The 13,066-nt window shown below is 38.5% G+C and overlaps 1 protein-coding gene and 1 non-coding gene across 2 annotated transcripts; both read left to right on the top strand.

Annotated features, from left to right (window-relative positions):
• The first annotated feature begins 5,953 nt into the window (after nucleotides 1–5,953).
• trnas-cga (transfer RNA serine (anticodon CGA)) lies at nucleotides 5,954–6,035 on the top strand. Its single transcript has one exon. It is a non-coding gene; the product is annotated as a tRNA-Ser (tRNA).
• Nucleotides 6,036–8,062: 2,027 nt separating this feature from the next.
• On the top strand, nucleotides 8,063–12,485 carry LOC113098502 (SOSS complex subunit B2). Its single transcript, XM_026263625.1, has 6 exons — nucleotides 8,063–9,044; nucleotides 9,279–9,417; nucleotides 9,643–9,714; nucleotides 10,444–10,528; nucleotides 10,849–10,909; nucleotides 11,178–12,485. Exons 1-6 carry the CDS (start codon nucleotides 8,951–8,953, stop codon nucleotides 11,378–11,380), a joined length of 654 nt encoding a protein of 217 aa, XP_026119410.1. The 5' UTR covers nucleotides 8,063–8,950; the 3' UTR covers nucleotides 11,381–12,485.
• Nucleotides 12,486–13,066: the final 581 nt, after the last annotated feature.

The following is a 13,066-nucleotide window of genomic DNA, read 5'->3' as shown; positions in this document are numbered from 1 at the left end:
TAACTAAACCAGCCCTCATTACTAGCTCAGATAAGTTAAAGGGTTAGTTCACCCAAAAATTTTAATTAGCCCATAAATTACTCACCCTCAAGTCATCCTAGGTGTATATGACTTTCTTCTTTCAGACGAATCTAGTCGGACTCATATAAAAAATTGTCTTTGATCTTTTTTAAGCTGTTTAATGGTATTCAGCGGGTGTTACAGTGTATCAGTCCAGAAGAAGTGAAATAAAATGTTTCCATCCTTAATAAAAAAGTTTTTCACATTAGGGTTGTGCCGATAGACGATAGTATCGTGTATTGACGATAGTCAGAGATATCAACATAAGCAGATTTCTCTGTTGATAATCAAGATGATATTAGGCTCATTTTACTATTAATGTATTAGATAATAATAATAATAATAATAATAATAATAATAATAACTATTATCTTAATTTTTATTAGGTGGCTTATTATAATTCGGCTATCAAACTGCCCAGCTATTTCACTTCAGCACCGCATTTCACACATACACATACTGCGCGCGCGAGCGCAGGAAGATTAGAGCCTGTATTCACTGAAGTTGTCCGCTTTGACTCGGATAACTCATTAAATCCATGAAATGAAAGAGATAGAAAACGAGGAGCAGGTGTCCCACACATTAAATGGCTGGTACATGGCAACACGCTCTTCAAGAAAGAGATTAACTCTTTCTTGGCGTTACAAATAAAGTAAAGACAAAATAATAACAAGGAGGGAGAGGGAACTTATCATCCATAGTGGATCTCACGTAGCCCTTCTCTTAAAGACTGATCACTTAACTAATAACACTCACTAGCCGCATTTCCACTGTCGGGCCAGTGCGAGCCAGGGCTTAAAGCGGGCCAGGCGGGGCTAATAGCCCCTGTAATAGCCAGAAGCACTGAGGTCAGAATAGCGCAGGGCTTCCACAGTCGAGCCTGAAGCTCCGCTGTGCATCACTAAAACACGCCCTTTACACGCCTTTCAGGAACAATGTCACAAAAGAGAAGTTATCAGAAAACTAAGAAATAAGTAACTGGAACATGCGATAACACACGAACATGATAAAAGCGGCCGTTTGTTTGCATGCTTTGTTAAATATTCAAATTCAAAAGTATCGATGTTTTACTATAGAATAGGTGATACATTGATCATAATTAATTAATTTATCAGGACTCAAAATTAAATCACACAGAAATACATTTATTTGTATTTTATTTATTTTTAACACTTATGAATATAGCCTGCTTATTCAGTCAAGTCCGTTTCTGTTTATTTGTAGTCAAAGTAGAATGACAATATCTTTATTTTTATAAAAGCTCCCGAACAAAAACATTATTATATTTTTTATGATAGGCAACGTGGAGCTATAACTCTCGAGACGAGATTTATGACAGATAATATAAGTTACTAAATAAATACACGATTGTGATAGAGAATAAGAAACTGACGTCTGATTTCTTCAAGCGGTCATATTATCATGTTTACTATGGTAACGTTAATGTTTAGGCGTGCATAGTTTTTTTCATCATTTAAAATATTTCTGCCTTGTATGGTGATTATAAACCACATCAGATCGGATCGTGTTATTTCAAACACTCGCTGCTGACTGAAAGTGAGTTTTGAGCAACTTATTTAAAAACGTTTTTAATGTTGGTGTTATAGCTGTTAGCTTTCTGAAATGATCCACAGCGCTGACGCTCTCCAGACGCGGAGAAACTCCGCCTTTGTTCATAACCCCTCCTCTAGCCCCAACTGGCCCGCTTTGGCCCAAGGTTTTCGTCAGGCCAAAAAACCCTAGCCGTTGGCCCCGAGGAAGCCCCAACTAGGCACGATCAAGCACCGGAAGTGACAGTGGAAACGCGACTGGCCCTGGCACGCATTAGCACACCTGGTTTAAGCTCGATAGTGGAAACGCGGCTACTGTGTGGTGATGACGTAGAAGGACTACATGCAGGGGCGTAGCAACCGGGGGGGACGGGGGGGACACGTCCCCCGCACTTTTAGAAACAGGTGATTCTGACCCCTGCTAATTTTTTTTTTTTTTTTTTGGATCCAGCGTGAATATTTCCTGTAGTGTTCTCTGATTTGTTACTTAGATTTGAGTGAAGTAACATTCAGCCAATCACAGAGCGAATCATCTCCTGGGCGCGTCTGCTATGAGCTTCAAATCTCTTGTTGCTCTTCTGAATTTTCGTTCGTTCGTTTGTTCACTTTGCTATCAGGCCGTCTGGGATAAAATGCACCCCAGAAAAAAGCAAAGGACCATTACATCCTTTTTTCAAACACACACTGTAAGTATGTTACAGTATGTCGCGATGACATGAATCGCGCGATAAAGTTTTCATGTTATGATTTAACCTATTGAACCCGTATGGACCTCGTCACGTCGCGCCGGATTCAGTGTGTTAAATGCTCTCCTAATTGTCGCTTTGGATAAAAGCGTCTGCTAAATAAGACATAACAATGTTATTGGTTTCTGCTGTCTTTTGTTTGTCTACGTGCTGCTCGCGGAGTAAAATTATCATTTCACAATAAATCATATTTGTTTTGCAACGAATATCTTAAAATACTTTATCAAATTTTATTCTTTTAATTCATAACTGTTACTTTATGTCCTAACTGGTCTGTAGGAAAGGCAGGCTGTGACGTCACTGGCAGAGAGAGGGGGCAGTTGCTCAACCTCTCCAGAATGTGTACAGGTGAGACTTGTATAAAAAAAAAAGCAGATTGACTATCTTAAAGCTGCGGTAGGGAACTTTTGACGCTCTAGCGGTTAATAAACAGAACTGCTTGCGTCTTGCGGAAGAACATCGTAGCCGGAACTACTTCTCTCTGTTTATGTCTATGAAGAATCACAAAGGTACTGGGTTACTCCGCCGCGGTATCCCCGAAGCAATCTAAAATAGTCCGAATATAAACACTTATTATAGGTGCACCCTAGTGATTCAGGACAAGCCAAAAACACGGTTTGGAAAATGGATTCATGGTGTACTCGCTTATTATATAAATTTTTCTACATTTTGAACACAAACAAAGTTACGGACCGCAGCTCTGATTGGTTATTTTTTACCGGGAGTGATGTATTTCTGCAAATGGCAATAGGACCACTGGGAGGAGCCGGAGGAGCTTGATTTTTTCACAGATTATCTGTCTCATATTTTTCATAAAAATGTATGTTGTATAAAATTACTGTAGATGTAATCTGTATACTCATTTAACACCTGTTTTTGTCCAACTGTTAAAAAGAAAAGTTATTGTTCAAATGTAGTGCAACTGAAATATTGTAAATATCATAAAATATCTTTATTTCATAAAAAATAAAAAAATTATAGATGGTCTCCCATTGGTCTCAAAGTCCTGCAGTATTTTTAAATTTTGAGTATGATTTAACAAAAATAGGTTCCTGTAAGCTATCATGTCATGTTCCCAAATTTGAAAAAGTAAAATGCCAATTGGTATTCTATTTAGAATTTATTATGAACATCAGCTTTGCGTCAAATCACCATACAGCTGTCCCCCCCACTTTTAAAATGGCTGCTACGCCCCTGACTACATGAGAATCAATATGGATGATAAGTTCGCTCTGCCGCCTTGTTATTATTTTCATGCACTTCGCACTACAATGTGATGCATGCAAAATCCACAAACAGACGTACATCGTCTGCAGATAGAAGGTATTTCATTGCACTTTAACAAGTTAACTGAATGACCTATATATGTGCAATATTTTAAACGAGCCCTCACTAACTGAGTTTAATGCCACAGTTATGTTTGAATGCATCTCATTCTTGTTTCTCTGGCGATGCGTCGAGCTTGTCATGAGGCGCACCATCTGGAGCGCTGTATGACTGATGTATCAGTTCAATTCAACTTTACTCCAAATATATCAACTTACCTGCTTTGAATACTTATTTATTTTATGCCCAATATTAGTGTTAAACTGCTGGACTTTAAATGAAATCTACTATTGATTTTCACCGTTTACTGAGTTTAAAAAACATTTAGACTGATAACTTCCGTGTGCAGATGCGGCAAATTTGTCACAGGACGCGCGATATGAAAGTTGCGTCCGACTATATATGAACAAGCTGTTTTAATTACAGTACTTTTATATTTAACGTTAGTTTATCAGAACAAAGAGTCTCTCTCTTGCTACACACATGCACAATATCGTGTATCGTCGATCTCATGGGCTGACGATATGATGATTTGAAAAATGACCATATCGCCCAACACTATCTCACATGACGCCGGGGGGTGAGCAAAGGCCTCCTGTAGTGAACTGATGGGAAAGGCAGAGAAAGGCAGATAGCACTGTGAAATAGAGATTTCCCCTCTTTTGTGAGGTTTATATATATATATATATTATCTTTCTTAGTAAGCTTGCAGTGCTACACATGTAGAAAGCATGCAATAATCATATAAATTTTAAAGGCAATCAGGTTTGTGACTTTAGTCTTTGCAACTTTACAGATCTTTGTCATGCACCAAGATTTACTGCAAATATCTTACAAACTGTACCTTTAAGACAAGAGTTAGTTATTGTGTTAAGACATAACACGAACAAGGCACTCAACCCCAGTTGAGTTCTTCGCCTTTTGTGCTTGAATGCTTTAAAATAGTTTGAATATGTAAATTGGCAAGGCTTAAAAACATGTGAAATTTATAAGCTTTTGTGACAATGCGCAGCACCGTCAACTGTCCTGAGCGTCTTTTTAGGCTGGCGTCAGCCAATAGGTTGAAATTGCCGGCCCCTATAATCATTACTATTCAGTACACACTTTATTTGAGACACACACACATACCAGGTGAAGAAGGTGCATTCCTGGTTCTGATGGATGGCTTCTCAGCAGTTCATTTCCCACTGTCTGGAAAAAGATAAGGTGAGAGTGTATTGATGGCTATAGTTTGCACAGGTTAGCTGAAGTATGGAATACCTGCGTTCTCTACAGTTGTGCTGCCTGCAGGCCTCTTCACCGTACTGCATGCTGGTGTCACTTCAACTTGGGTTTAGTGGGTTTTGTTTAAAACGACAAACAATTATCTAGACAACATTTGTGCATTTATTAATGCAATTTAAAAGTGTGCAAGGTAGGTTTTGAGTGTCTCAAGTCCTGTTGTTCTTTTGTAAATGTGGAGTATGTGAGGTAAGATGAATTGTCGGTCTTGACAGAAAACGTCACGGTTTCATTTTCTACCTCAACCGTATGTGTGTTTGGCAAGCAGTCTAAAATCTTTTTGGCTCCCAGGAAGGAGATTTTTGAAGTACTGACAACTTCCACTGACTGTGTTAAATAGTCTATGTAAGGAGGTATAGATGATATTGTAGCTGAGGTGCCATAAAGAGAATACATTTTCAAATGCTTAGAATGGAAAAAACAAGGGATCCACACCCATATTTATTGCTATTACTGTTATTATTATTAGTTGTAGTAGTAGTAGTAGTAGTAGTAGTAGTATCTCTTTGGCCACTGTAACTAGTTTCTGTAACTGAAGCTTTAAAATTGAATGGATGTTGTCTCCATCGTGTGGCCAAACGTCGCCAGTTTCCATCTGCTTGTTGACAAATATGACATTAAATGTAGTTGTTTCTTAACGAAGTATAAACATTATTAAAAAAAACTTATCAGACTGTGATTTGAAATACTAGTATATATTATTAATAATAATAATCAGATTCTAACGTTAATGCTTTGCTTAAAACATGTGTACGTCGGCATTTCATTACATTTACGTAATAATTACTTTTACTTTAATATTATCGCCTTAGGAAAGTTTATTTGAAGACCATATGTTGGTGCTTGCTTTTAGATAGAAACGTTAAACGTTACTAACGTTTCAAGTCGAGACGGGAATTATGTGTACATAGAGTAGTATTTTAAGAGAGCTATTTAAGTCAATAATATATATAGTTGGGTATTATATATTTTCGGGGATTTAAAAATGGCGTCACGGTGGCCGAGAGGTTAAGGCGTTGGACTCGAAATCCAATGGGGTTTCCCCGCACAGGTTCGAATCCTGTTCGTGACGAACTTTATTTTCGAGTGTGTGAACGCGAAACTGAGAGAATTGCTGCTGAACCCCTTAAAATCGAATTTATACATCTCAGCTGTGTGTGTGAAAATTCATGACAATCTTTATCTAGCTAGTAAAGCAGTCAAGTTTTCACACTTGAATTCGAAAAGCACAACACTAAATGTGAAGAAGGAAGTCTTACACATGACTACAGTGGCCTTTAAAAACTTGTTTAGATTTCCTTGATGTTAACACCAACTGCACTTCGCAGATATACAGGGGTCCCAGCCGTTAGAATACAGCATAACTGTCAAAACAACGCCTTGTAACCGCGAATAGTTTATTGGATCACTGAGGTGGTGATGCAACCCAAATACATCTGGAAATATTTTGGAACGTGTAATCAAATCATATTACACAACGTCGACAATCGTACAAGGAAATGGTGTGTGGTTATTTCCTATCCATGTGGACACATTCTTCACAGTATCCAATCAGATTGAGCTCAATGTAACAAGAACACGGTACAAGCCAAAACTTTAACCTAAAGCTTTCGTTCCTGTACAATGTTGATGATACTGGATAATATTGAGTGAAACTTTGTCATGTATGTTCACTCAAATGTGCGTATATTAAAATCGCATTTGTGTATTTAACGAGACTTACACATCTTTGAACACCCCCGCGGAACAGTAAGATGGTACATCCGGTAGAATTTAAAGAACCGAACACACGCTGTTTGGAGTAGTGGTGGAAATTATGATTCTTTCTAGAGATTCGTTCATTTTCAGTTCGTTCACCAAAATGATTCGTTCAGAATCGTTCACTGATTCGTTCAGTGACCATTTCTTCGTAATACACAAAATAAGCCAGCAGGTGGCAAAATAGAGTGTATTATGTGTTATGTCTTAAATCAACGAACGTATTCACTTGTTACAAAAACTGATCTGGCTTTATTAATGTGTGTATAATCGCATTCAATATATAAAGTCTAATTAAGTTGTTCAGATGAACAAAGCACAAGGTTTTCTTGCCTTATTAGCATTTTAATTGTTTGGTCCGACAGTTTGTATATTATATATTCACATTCATAAATCGGGGATTAAACCTGGAATTGCTAAATATCAAAACAAGCGTATGTGCACAGTACAGTAACTATAACTGCGCTTTGCATTTTTTGCGAGATTGACATGCTAAATGGCAGACTAACCCGGTTTACTCTCATTCATTTCGTTCACGAACGACGTGTGTATCAGTTCAGTCATTTCATTCACGAACGAGATGTATCATTCAACTCGTGCACGAACGACATGTGTGCCAGTTCAGTCATTTCATTCACGAACGAGATGTACTAAATCATTCAACTCATTCACGAACGACATGGGTACCAGTTCAGTCATTTCGTTCACGAACGAGATGTACTAAATCATTCAACTCATTTACGAACGACATGGGTACCAGTTCAGTCATTTCGTTCACGAACGAGATGTACTAAATCATTCAACTCATTCACGAACGACATGGGTACCAGTTCAGTCATTTCATTCACGAACGACATGTGGATCAGTTCAGTCATTTCATTCACGAACGAGATGTGTGTATCAGTTCAGTCATTTCATTCACGAACGAGATGTATCAGCTCATTCAACTCATTCACGAACGACATGGGTACCAGTTCAGTCATTTCGTTCACGAACGATAAGATCTCTAGATCTCGTTCAGACTCATATGAAACTCGTTCATTGAAGGGCGTATTCGTTCACTACATTGAACAAATCACATACTCTGTCACATCTCATACTCGAAGGCTATTGGCTCGAGGTTGAGTAATTCTTTGACAGGATGAAATGCTTGTTACCCGGTTCACCGAGCTGCGCATGCGCTGCTTATAAGCGCCGCGCTGCTGTGGAGGGAGGAACTTCACTGAACGAGAAATATGAGTCAGTGGATAGCGTGAACGAGAACGATTCGTTCACCTAAAAGATTCGTTCAAAAAGAACGATTCGTTCACGAACGACACATCACTAGTTTGGAGCAGACCAGACGCTTTGTTAGTGAGGGAGATACAGATAGCGCTGTGAAAATAGAGATTTTTATTTTTTTAATATATGAATATATATTATTTTTCCTAGTAAGCTCGCTGTGCTACACATGTAGAAAACATTCAATAATTATATAGACTTTAAAGGCCATGAGGAAGTTTCGAAGTGCTCATAACGCACATTAAAGTTAGGCAGCTAAAGTTATCTCGGCCGACATCCGATTTAGATCGACTCTCGTCGCTTTTGCCTTTAAATGTCGTTTAGACACCAGATTAATGGTTTTCGTGTGGAGGGTGAAATGAAGAGGCGTTAAGTGTTCAGTTTGACTGGCAGTGTGTGTGACTAAACTCACTGACACGCTTTTGAACGTAACCCGCAACATAACCGGCACGTTTATGTAAAGAAACGTCCACTTTAACAGCTATTTGTTAACTTGACGTCGTGTACTGATAGTGTAGGTTAACAGAAAGACCGTGACTCAGATGCTGTTAGACATTTTGAGCAAAGACGGACTTGGAAGTGAAGTTTTGGAGTCGTTTTTTTTCTTTAGGTTTAGGAAAGGATGAAGTCTAAAATATCTGTCTGGAAAACGAATTGAGTGTTTCATACGAGTAGTTTTAATAGTGGAGGAGGAAATTATTTCCCCTTTTACTTTCTTTCCTTTAGCTCGATGTTGAAGTGTGAAAACCAACTGCCTCAAATGTTACGCTAGAAACACACCAGCCTTTACAAAACGGTCTTGTAAACCAAGTTTATTTGCCAAGTGAAGTTTATTTGGCAAATATTAGAACCCACTCATAGCACAGATTTAGCTTTAGATCAAGAAATCATCTCACAGTGCTGTGTTTTCGCTAGCCGGTGTGCTAGCCTCCACCTCAGCCATCAGAAATGTCGAATATCTCCAACGAAGCTGTGATCTTGATTAAAGATGTAAAGGCCGGATCGAAAAACCTTAATATCGTCTTTATAGTTTTGGAAATCGGTAAGTGGATTCACAGCTGTGCCCCTCGCGACCGTTTATTAGCACGAGAGTAGCTAATTCCTCCGTGCTAACGTTCATGATTAACATGTCTAACGTTGCGCTCGACCTCACTGTTGCTCTGTTCTTGTATCTTTGGGTTTTCATGCGTCTGCCGTCGTGTAACGCAATAATTTGTGTGTTTTTAGTAGTTTTGTTAAAGCTGAGATTTGACTGAACTTTCCTGTGCACGCGCAGGTCGGGTGACGAAGACAAAGGACGGGCACGAGGTGCGCTCGTGCAGGGTGGCGGATAAGAGCGGCAGCATCGCCATCTCCGTGTGGGATGAGCTGGGCAGCCTCATCCAGCCCGGGGACATCATCCGCCTCACGAGAGGGTACGAACCACCTCCTGTCTGTCTGTGTAGTTCTTTTAGACCTTAGCTGCTTTAAACCCCTTGTGGGGTTGTCATACTCAAAGTGCTCTAGAATGCTCCGCATCAATAACAGTGATGCAAGTGGTAACCGTGTACAGGGGATAAATAAATATGAATTAAGTCTTATGGACCTAGTGCATTCAGATATGTTTGTTTTAACTTCAATGTGTCTGTGTTTCTGGCTAGGTATGCTTCAATGTGGAAGGGGTGCCTCACACTGTACACTGGAAGGGGAGGAGACTTACAGAAAATAGGAGAGTGAGTATTAAATATTGCCTCTCACAATATATAAAGTGCAATCTAATCACTTGCCACGTTCATCATTTTATGATTTATCAGCATTGGGCAATAACCATGTCCACTTGACAGATTCATTGAAATGGTGATTAACCCTTGTGTTGGTTCCAAAATCTAGTGACCGATGATGAATCAATAAATTGCATGATTTCTTTAAGCAATTGTTTGGAGTGATCAGTAAATGGTCAAAATCTGGGGTTTTCCATGGTCATGGGAATCCTTAATTCTCAGTTTTAATATTCTTGCTTTCCAAGCCTGGGAAATTAATGGAAATGTCAATAGCATGTGTGTCCTGTCTTGTTCTTGGAGAGTGACTTTCAGTTTTTAGTTTCAACCCAATTTAAAGCCAATTAAGTGGCCCTCCAGGAGCATTATTCGAGACCCCTGGACGGTAGTGAGAGAAGTTTGGATTTTATACTTTTACTCAAATTTAATGGTAGTTATGATCATAAACATTGCAGATGTACTAGGCAAAAGGTGAGAGCACTGGTCATTTCAGCCGTTGTCTCCTTGATCATCACATGAAATTCTCTCTCTCTACACACACACAAACATTTGTTATATGGAAACCTAGCCTTGAATCACTTTTTGTAAGTGTTTCTGTAGCTCAAACAGGAGAGCATGGCACCAGCAATGCCAAGGTCATGCTTGATTATATATTTTATATACATATTTTATTGTTTTTCACAGGTTCTGTATGGTGTATTCTGAGGTTCCTAATTTCAGTGAACCAAATCCAGAGCTGCTAGCACAAGCTAACCAGCAGAACAAGACGGTGAGTGCAGTCTTCCTGTTTATGCAAAATGGCACCCCCAGTGTAATGCCTCAATGAGTACTTCCTTTTAGTTATTTGCAAGCATAAATTTGCTTCAGTTATTATGGAAAAACATTGCTTGTTTTTTATTCTACCTCATTTCAAAGTCTTTGTTTGGAACAAATAAATTGGAATGTAGAAGTAATTTATGCAGAAGCAAACATATTTGGTTTGACTTCTGCTGCACAGTCAAATATTGAGCCATTAAACTGCATAACAGGAGGTGTTGGTTTATGACTAAAGTCAACACAATGGTGTCTTATCTCTCATCCTCTCAATAGGGCAAAGAACAGCGGGGAAATTCTCCACCAAATCAAAATGCAGGTACTCCTGCGCAGACAGGTAAGCAAATATGGCTAGTGCTTCTTGCAGTCAGTCCTACTAAGGTAACCAATGCTGATTTTATTAGTCGTAGCTTTATGTTTGGAATCTGATCTGCTAACGAATGTTAGAAATTAGATCCCACTCCTTTTTGTACCTACCGTTGGCGTACTGTAAGTTGCTTTTGATAAATGTCTACTTAATTATGCAACTAGACTAACAGCTGTAACTCTTATCATGGTGTCTCTTATGTTAAGTCTGTCACGTTCTTGAACTCTTTGTCCAACAGGAAATGGTACTGTGCTAGTATTTCCCAATAACAGTGCTGCACCTGTGCCTCGAGAACCCAATTTTGGGGCTCCAGGAAGACCAAATGGGCGTGTTCCAGGCAATGGACCACCCCCAGTAACTGCAGGAGGACCCCCTGCTCCACCCAAACCCACAGTTACCATTAGCAATGGCAGGGACCCAAGAAGGGTTTCAAAGAGATGAGACTGCAAAACCACTTCCATCTTCCCACTCCTTCGTAAAATCCCTCCAAAAACTATCTATTCAATACGCAAACCAATACTGCCAAGCAAGAGATACGAGGTTCAATGCTATTGTTTTACCACATGTGCTTTTTGCTTTGTCATTTGGCAATATTTGCATAGTATGATTGTTTATAATGAAAGGTAAGAATTCAACTTGTTACAGTTGGCACACTCTTCTCTTTGCCCATTGAGTGCTGGTTCAGTGGCCCACCGTTTATTTCCTTTCCCTAAATGTGTTGAACTATACACCCTACTTGAACACTCAATGCACTTTCTTCTTTTAATTTATAGTGAATGCATTGTCATGTGATTCAGGAATTATTAACTGCTGTTGCAAATTGGTTAGTGAACTTCAAAGTGACTGATGATTATATGGATTCTACCCATACCTTTGGCCAAAAAAATTACCAGAAGTGACCATGTGTAAGGAAAGGTGATGTTTGATTGAACACTTAGGATTATTTAATTAGGAATAAATCAAGAACAAAATATTCTGAAATTAATCCCTGTGGATGCAATTGTTCTACTTGATCATTTGAGTGGCATGTACATTGAATAAGACCGTTGCCTTTTATAGAGTGCAATGTGACTACACTGAAATATTCTTATACTGTAACACTTGTGTATGTTTTGTTATACAGACATTTAATGTTACATCTGCAGCTACATATGTTTTATTTCAGTAAACTCAGTAGTGTTGCTTGTGCACGGGGTAGAATGTTTAACATTTCTGTCTTAAAAGTTAGACCCTGATAGGACTTCATTTTTCCCCATTTTGCGGTCTAGCACCCAACTTTTTCTGCTGAGAGAATGATGGCAGAACTATATATAATCAAGCTGCCAGGTAAAGTATGTTACTGGGTGTTTTTATATTTCCAGTGCCAATGTAGGACCCAGATCCATTGATTTCCTTAAATATGGATTGTGCGATATGACTGTATTAAGATCTGGTCTAATACGAAATTTAATAGCATTGCTTTTCATTGATAATTTTTTGCCAGATCATGTGATTGTGGTTAGTTTATCAGCACTATTAAAATATGAGTCAGGGGTTTACTGTCAAGGAAAAACAGCTGGATTAAGTGTAAAATGCACTCCATTTTTGTGTTGGTGGCTTGGTGAGTTTCTTTATGATTGTGTTAATTTACTTTGTGATTCATGCTTGCGATTTAAGCATGTACTACATTGCGCATGCATGTGTGTGTTTGAAATCTACTGAACTTTAAATAGGATTAACATCAGTGCATTACAGCACTGATACCTGATTACAGGTTGTACAATTATGATGTATGGTGTTGTTGATGTATGTATCTTATACGTGACCCTGGACCACAAAAGCAGTCTTAAGTGTATTTTTTTTTTAAATAGATGTATGGTTTGTTTGGACGAGATACAACTATTTGAATATCTGGAATCTGAGGGTGCAAAAAATCTAAATACTGAGAAAATCAGCTTTAAAAGATGTCCAAGTGAAGTTATTAGCAATGCATATTAGTAATCAAAAATTACGGTTTTATTTACAGTAGGAAATTCAAAAATAATCTTCATGGAACATGATCTTTACTCAATGTCTTAATGATTTTTGGCATAAAACAAAAAATTATAATCTTGACCCATACAATGTATTTTTTGGCTATTGCTAGAA

Source organism: Carassius auratus, unplaced genomic scaffold (assembly GCF_003368295.1).
Source record: "Carassius auratus strain Wakin unplaced genomic scaffold, ASM336829v1 scaf_tig00216571, whole genome shotgun sequence".
NCBI lineage: Eukaryota > Metazoa > Chordata > Actinopteri > Cypriniformes > Cyprinidae > Carassius > Carassius auratus.
This window is presented reverse-complemented; position numbering and strand designations above follow the sequence as displayed.

Excerpts from the sequence above, each read along its gene's own strand:
- LOC113098502 (XM_026263625.1), top strand. The coding sequence starts at position 8,951 with ATGTCGAATATCTCCAACGAAGCTGTGATCTTGATTAAAGATGTAAAG. Across the intron at positions 9,045-9,278 it reads CTTTATAGTTTTGGAAATCG|GTCGGGTGACGAAGACAAAG; the intron begins GTAAGTGGATTC and ends GTGCACGCGCAG. Across the intron at positions 10,529-10,848 it reads CTAACCAGCAGAACAAGACG|GGCAAAGAACAGCGGGGAAA; the intron begins GTGAGTGCAGTC and ends TCCTCTCAATAG.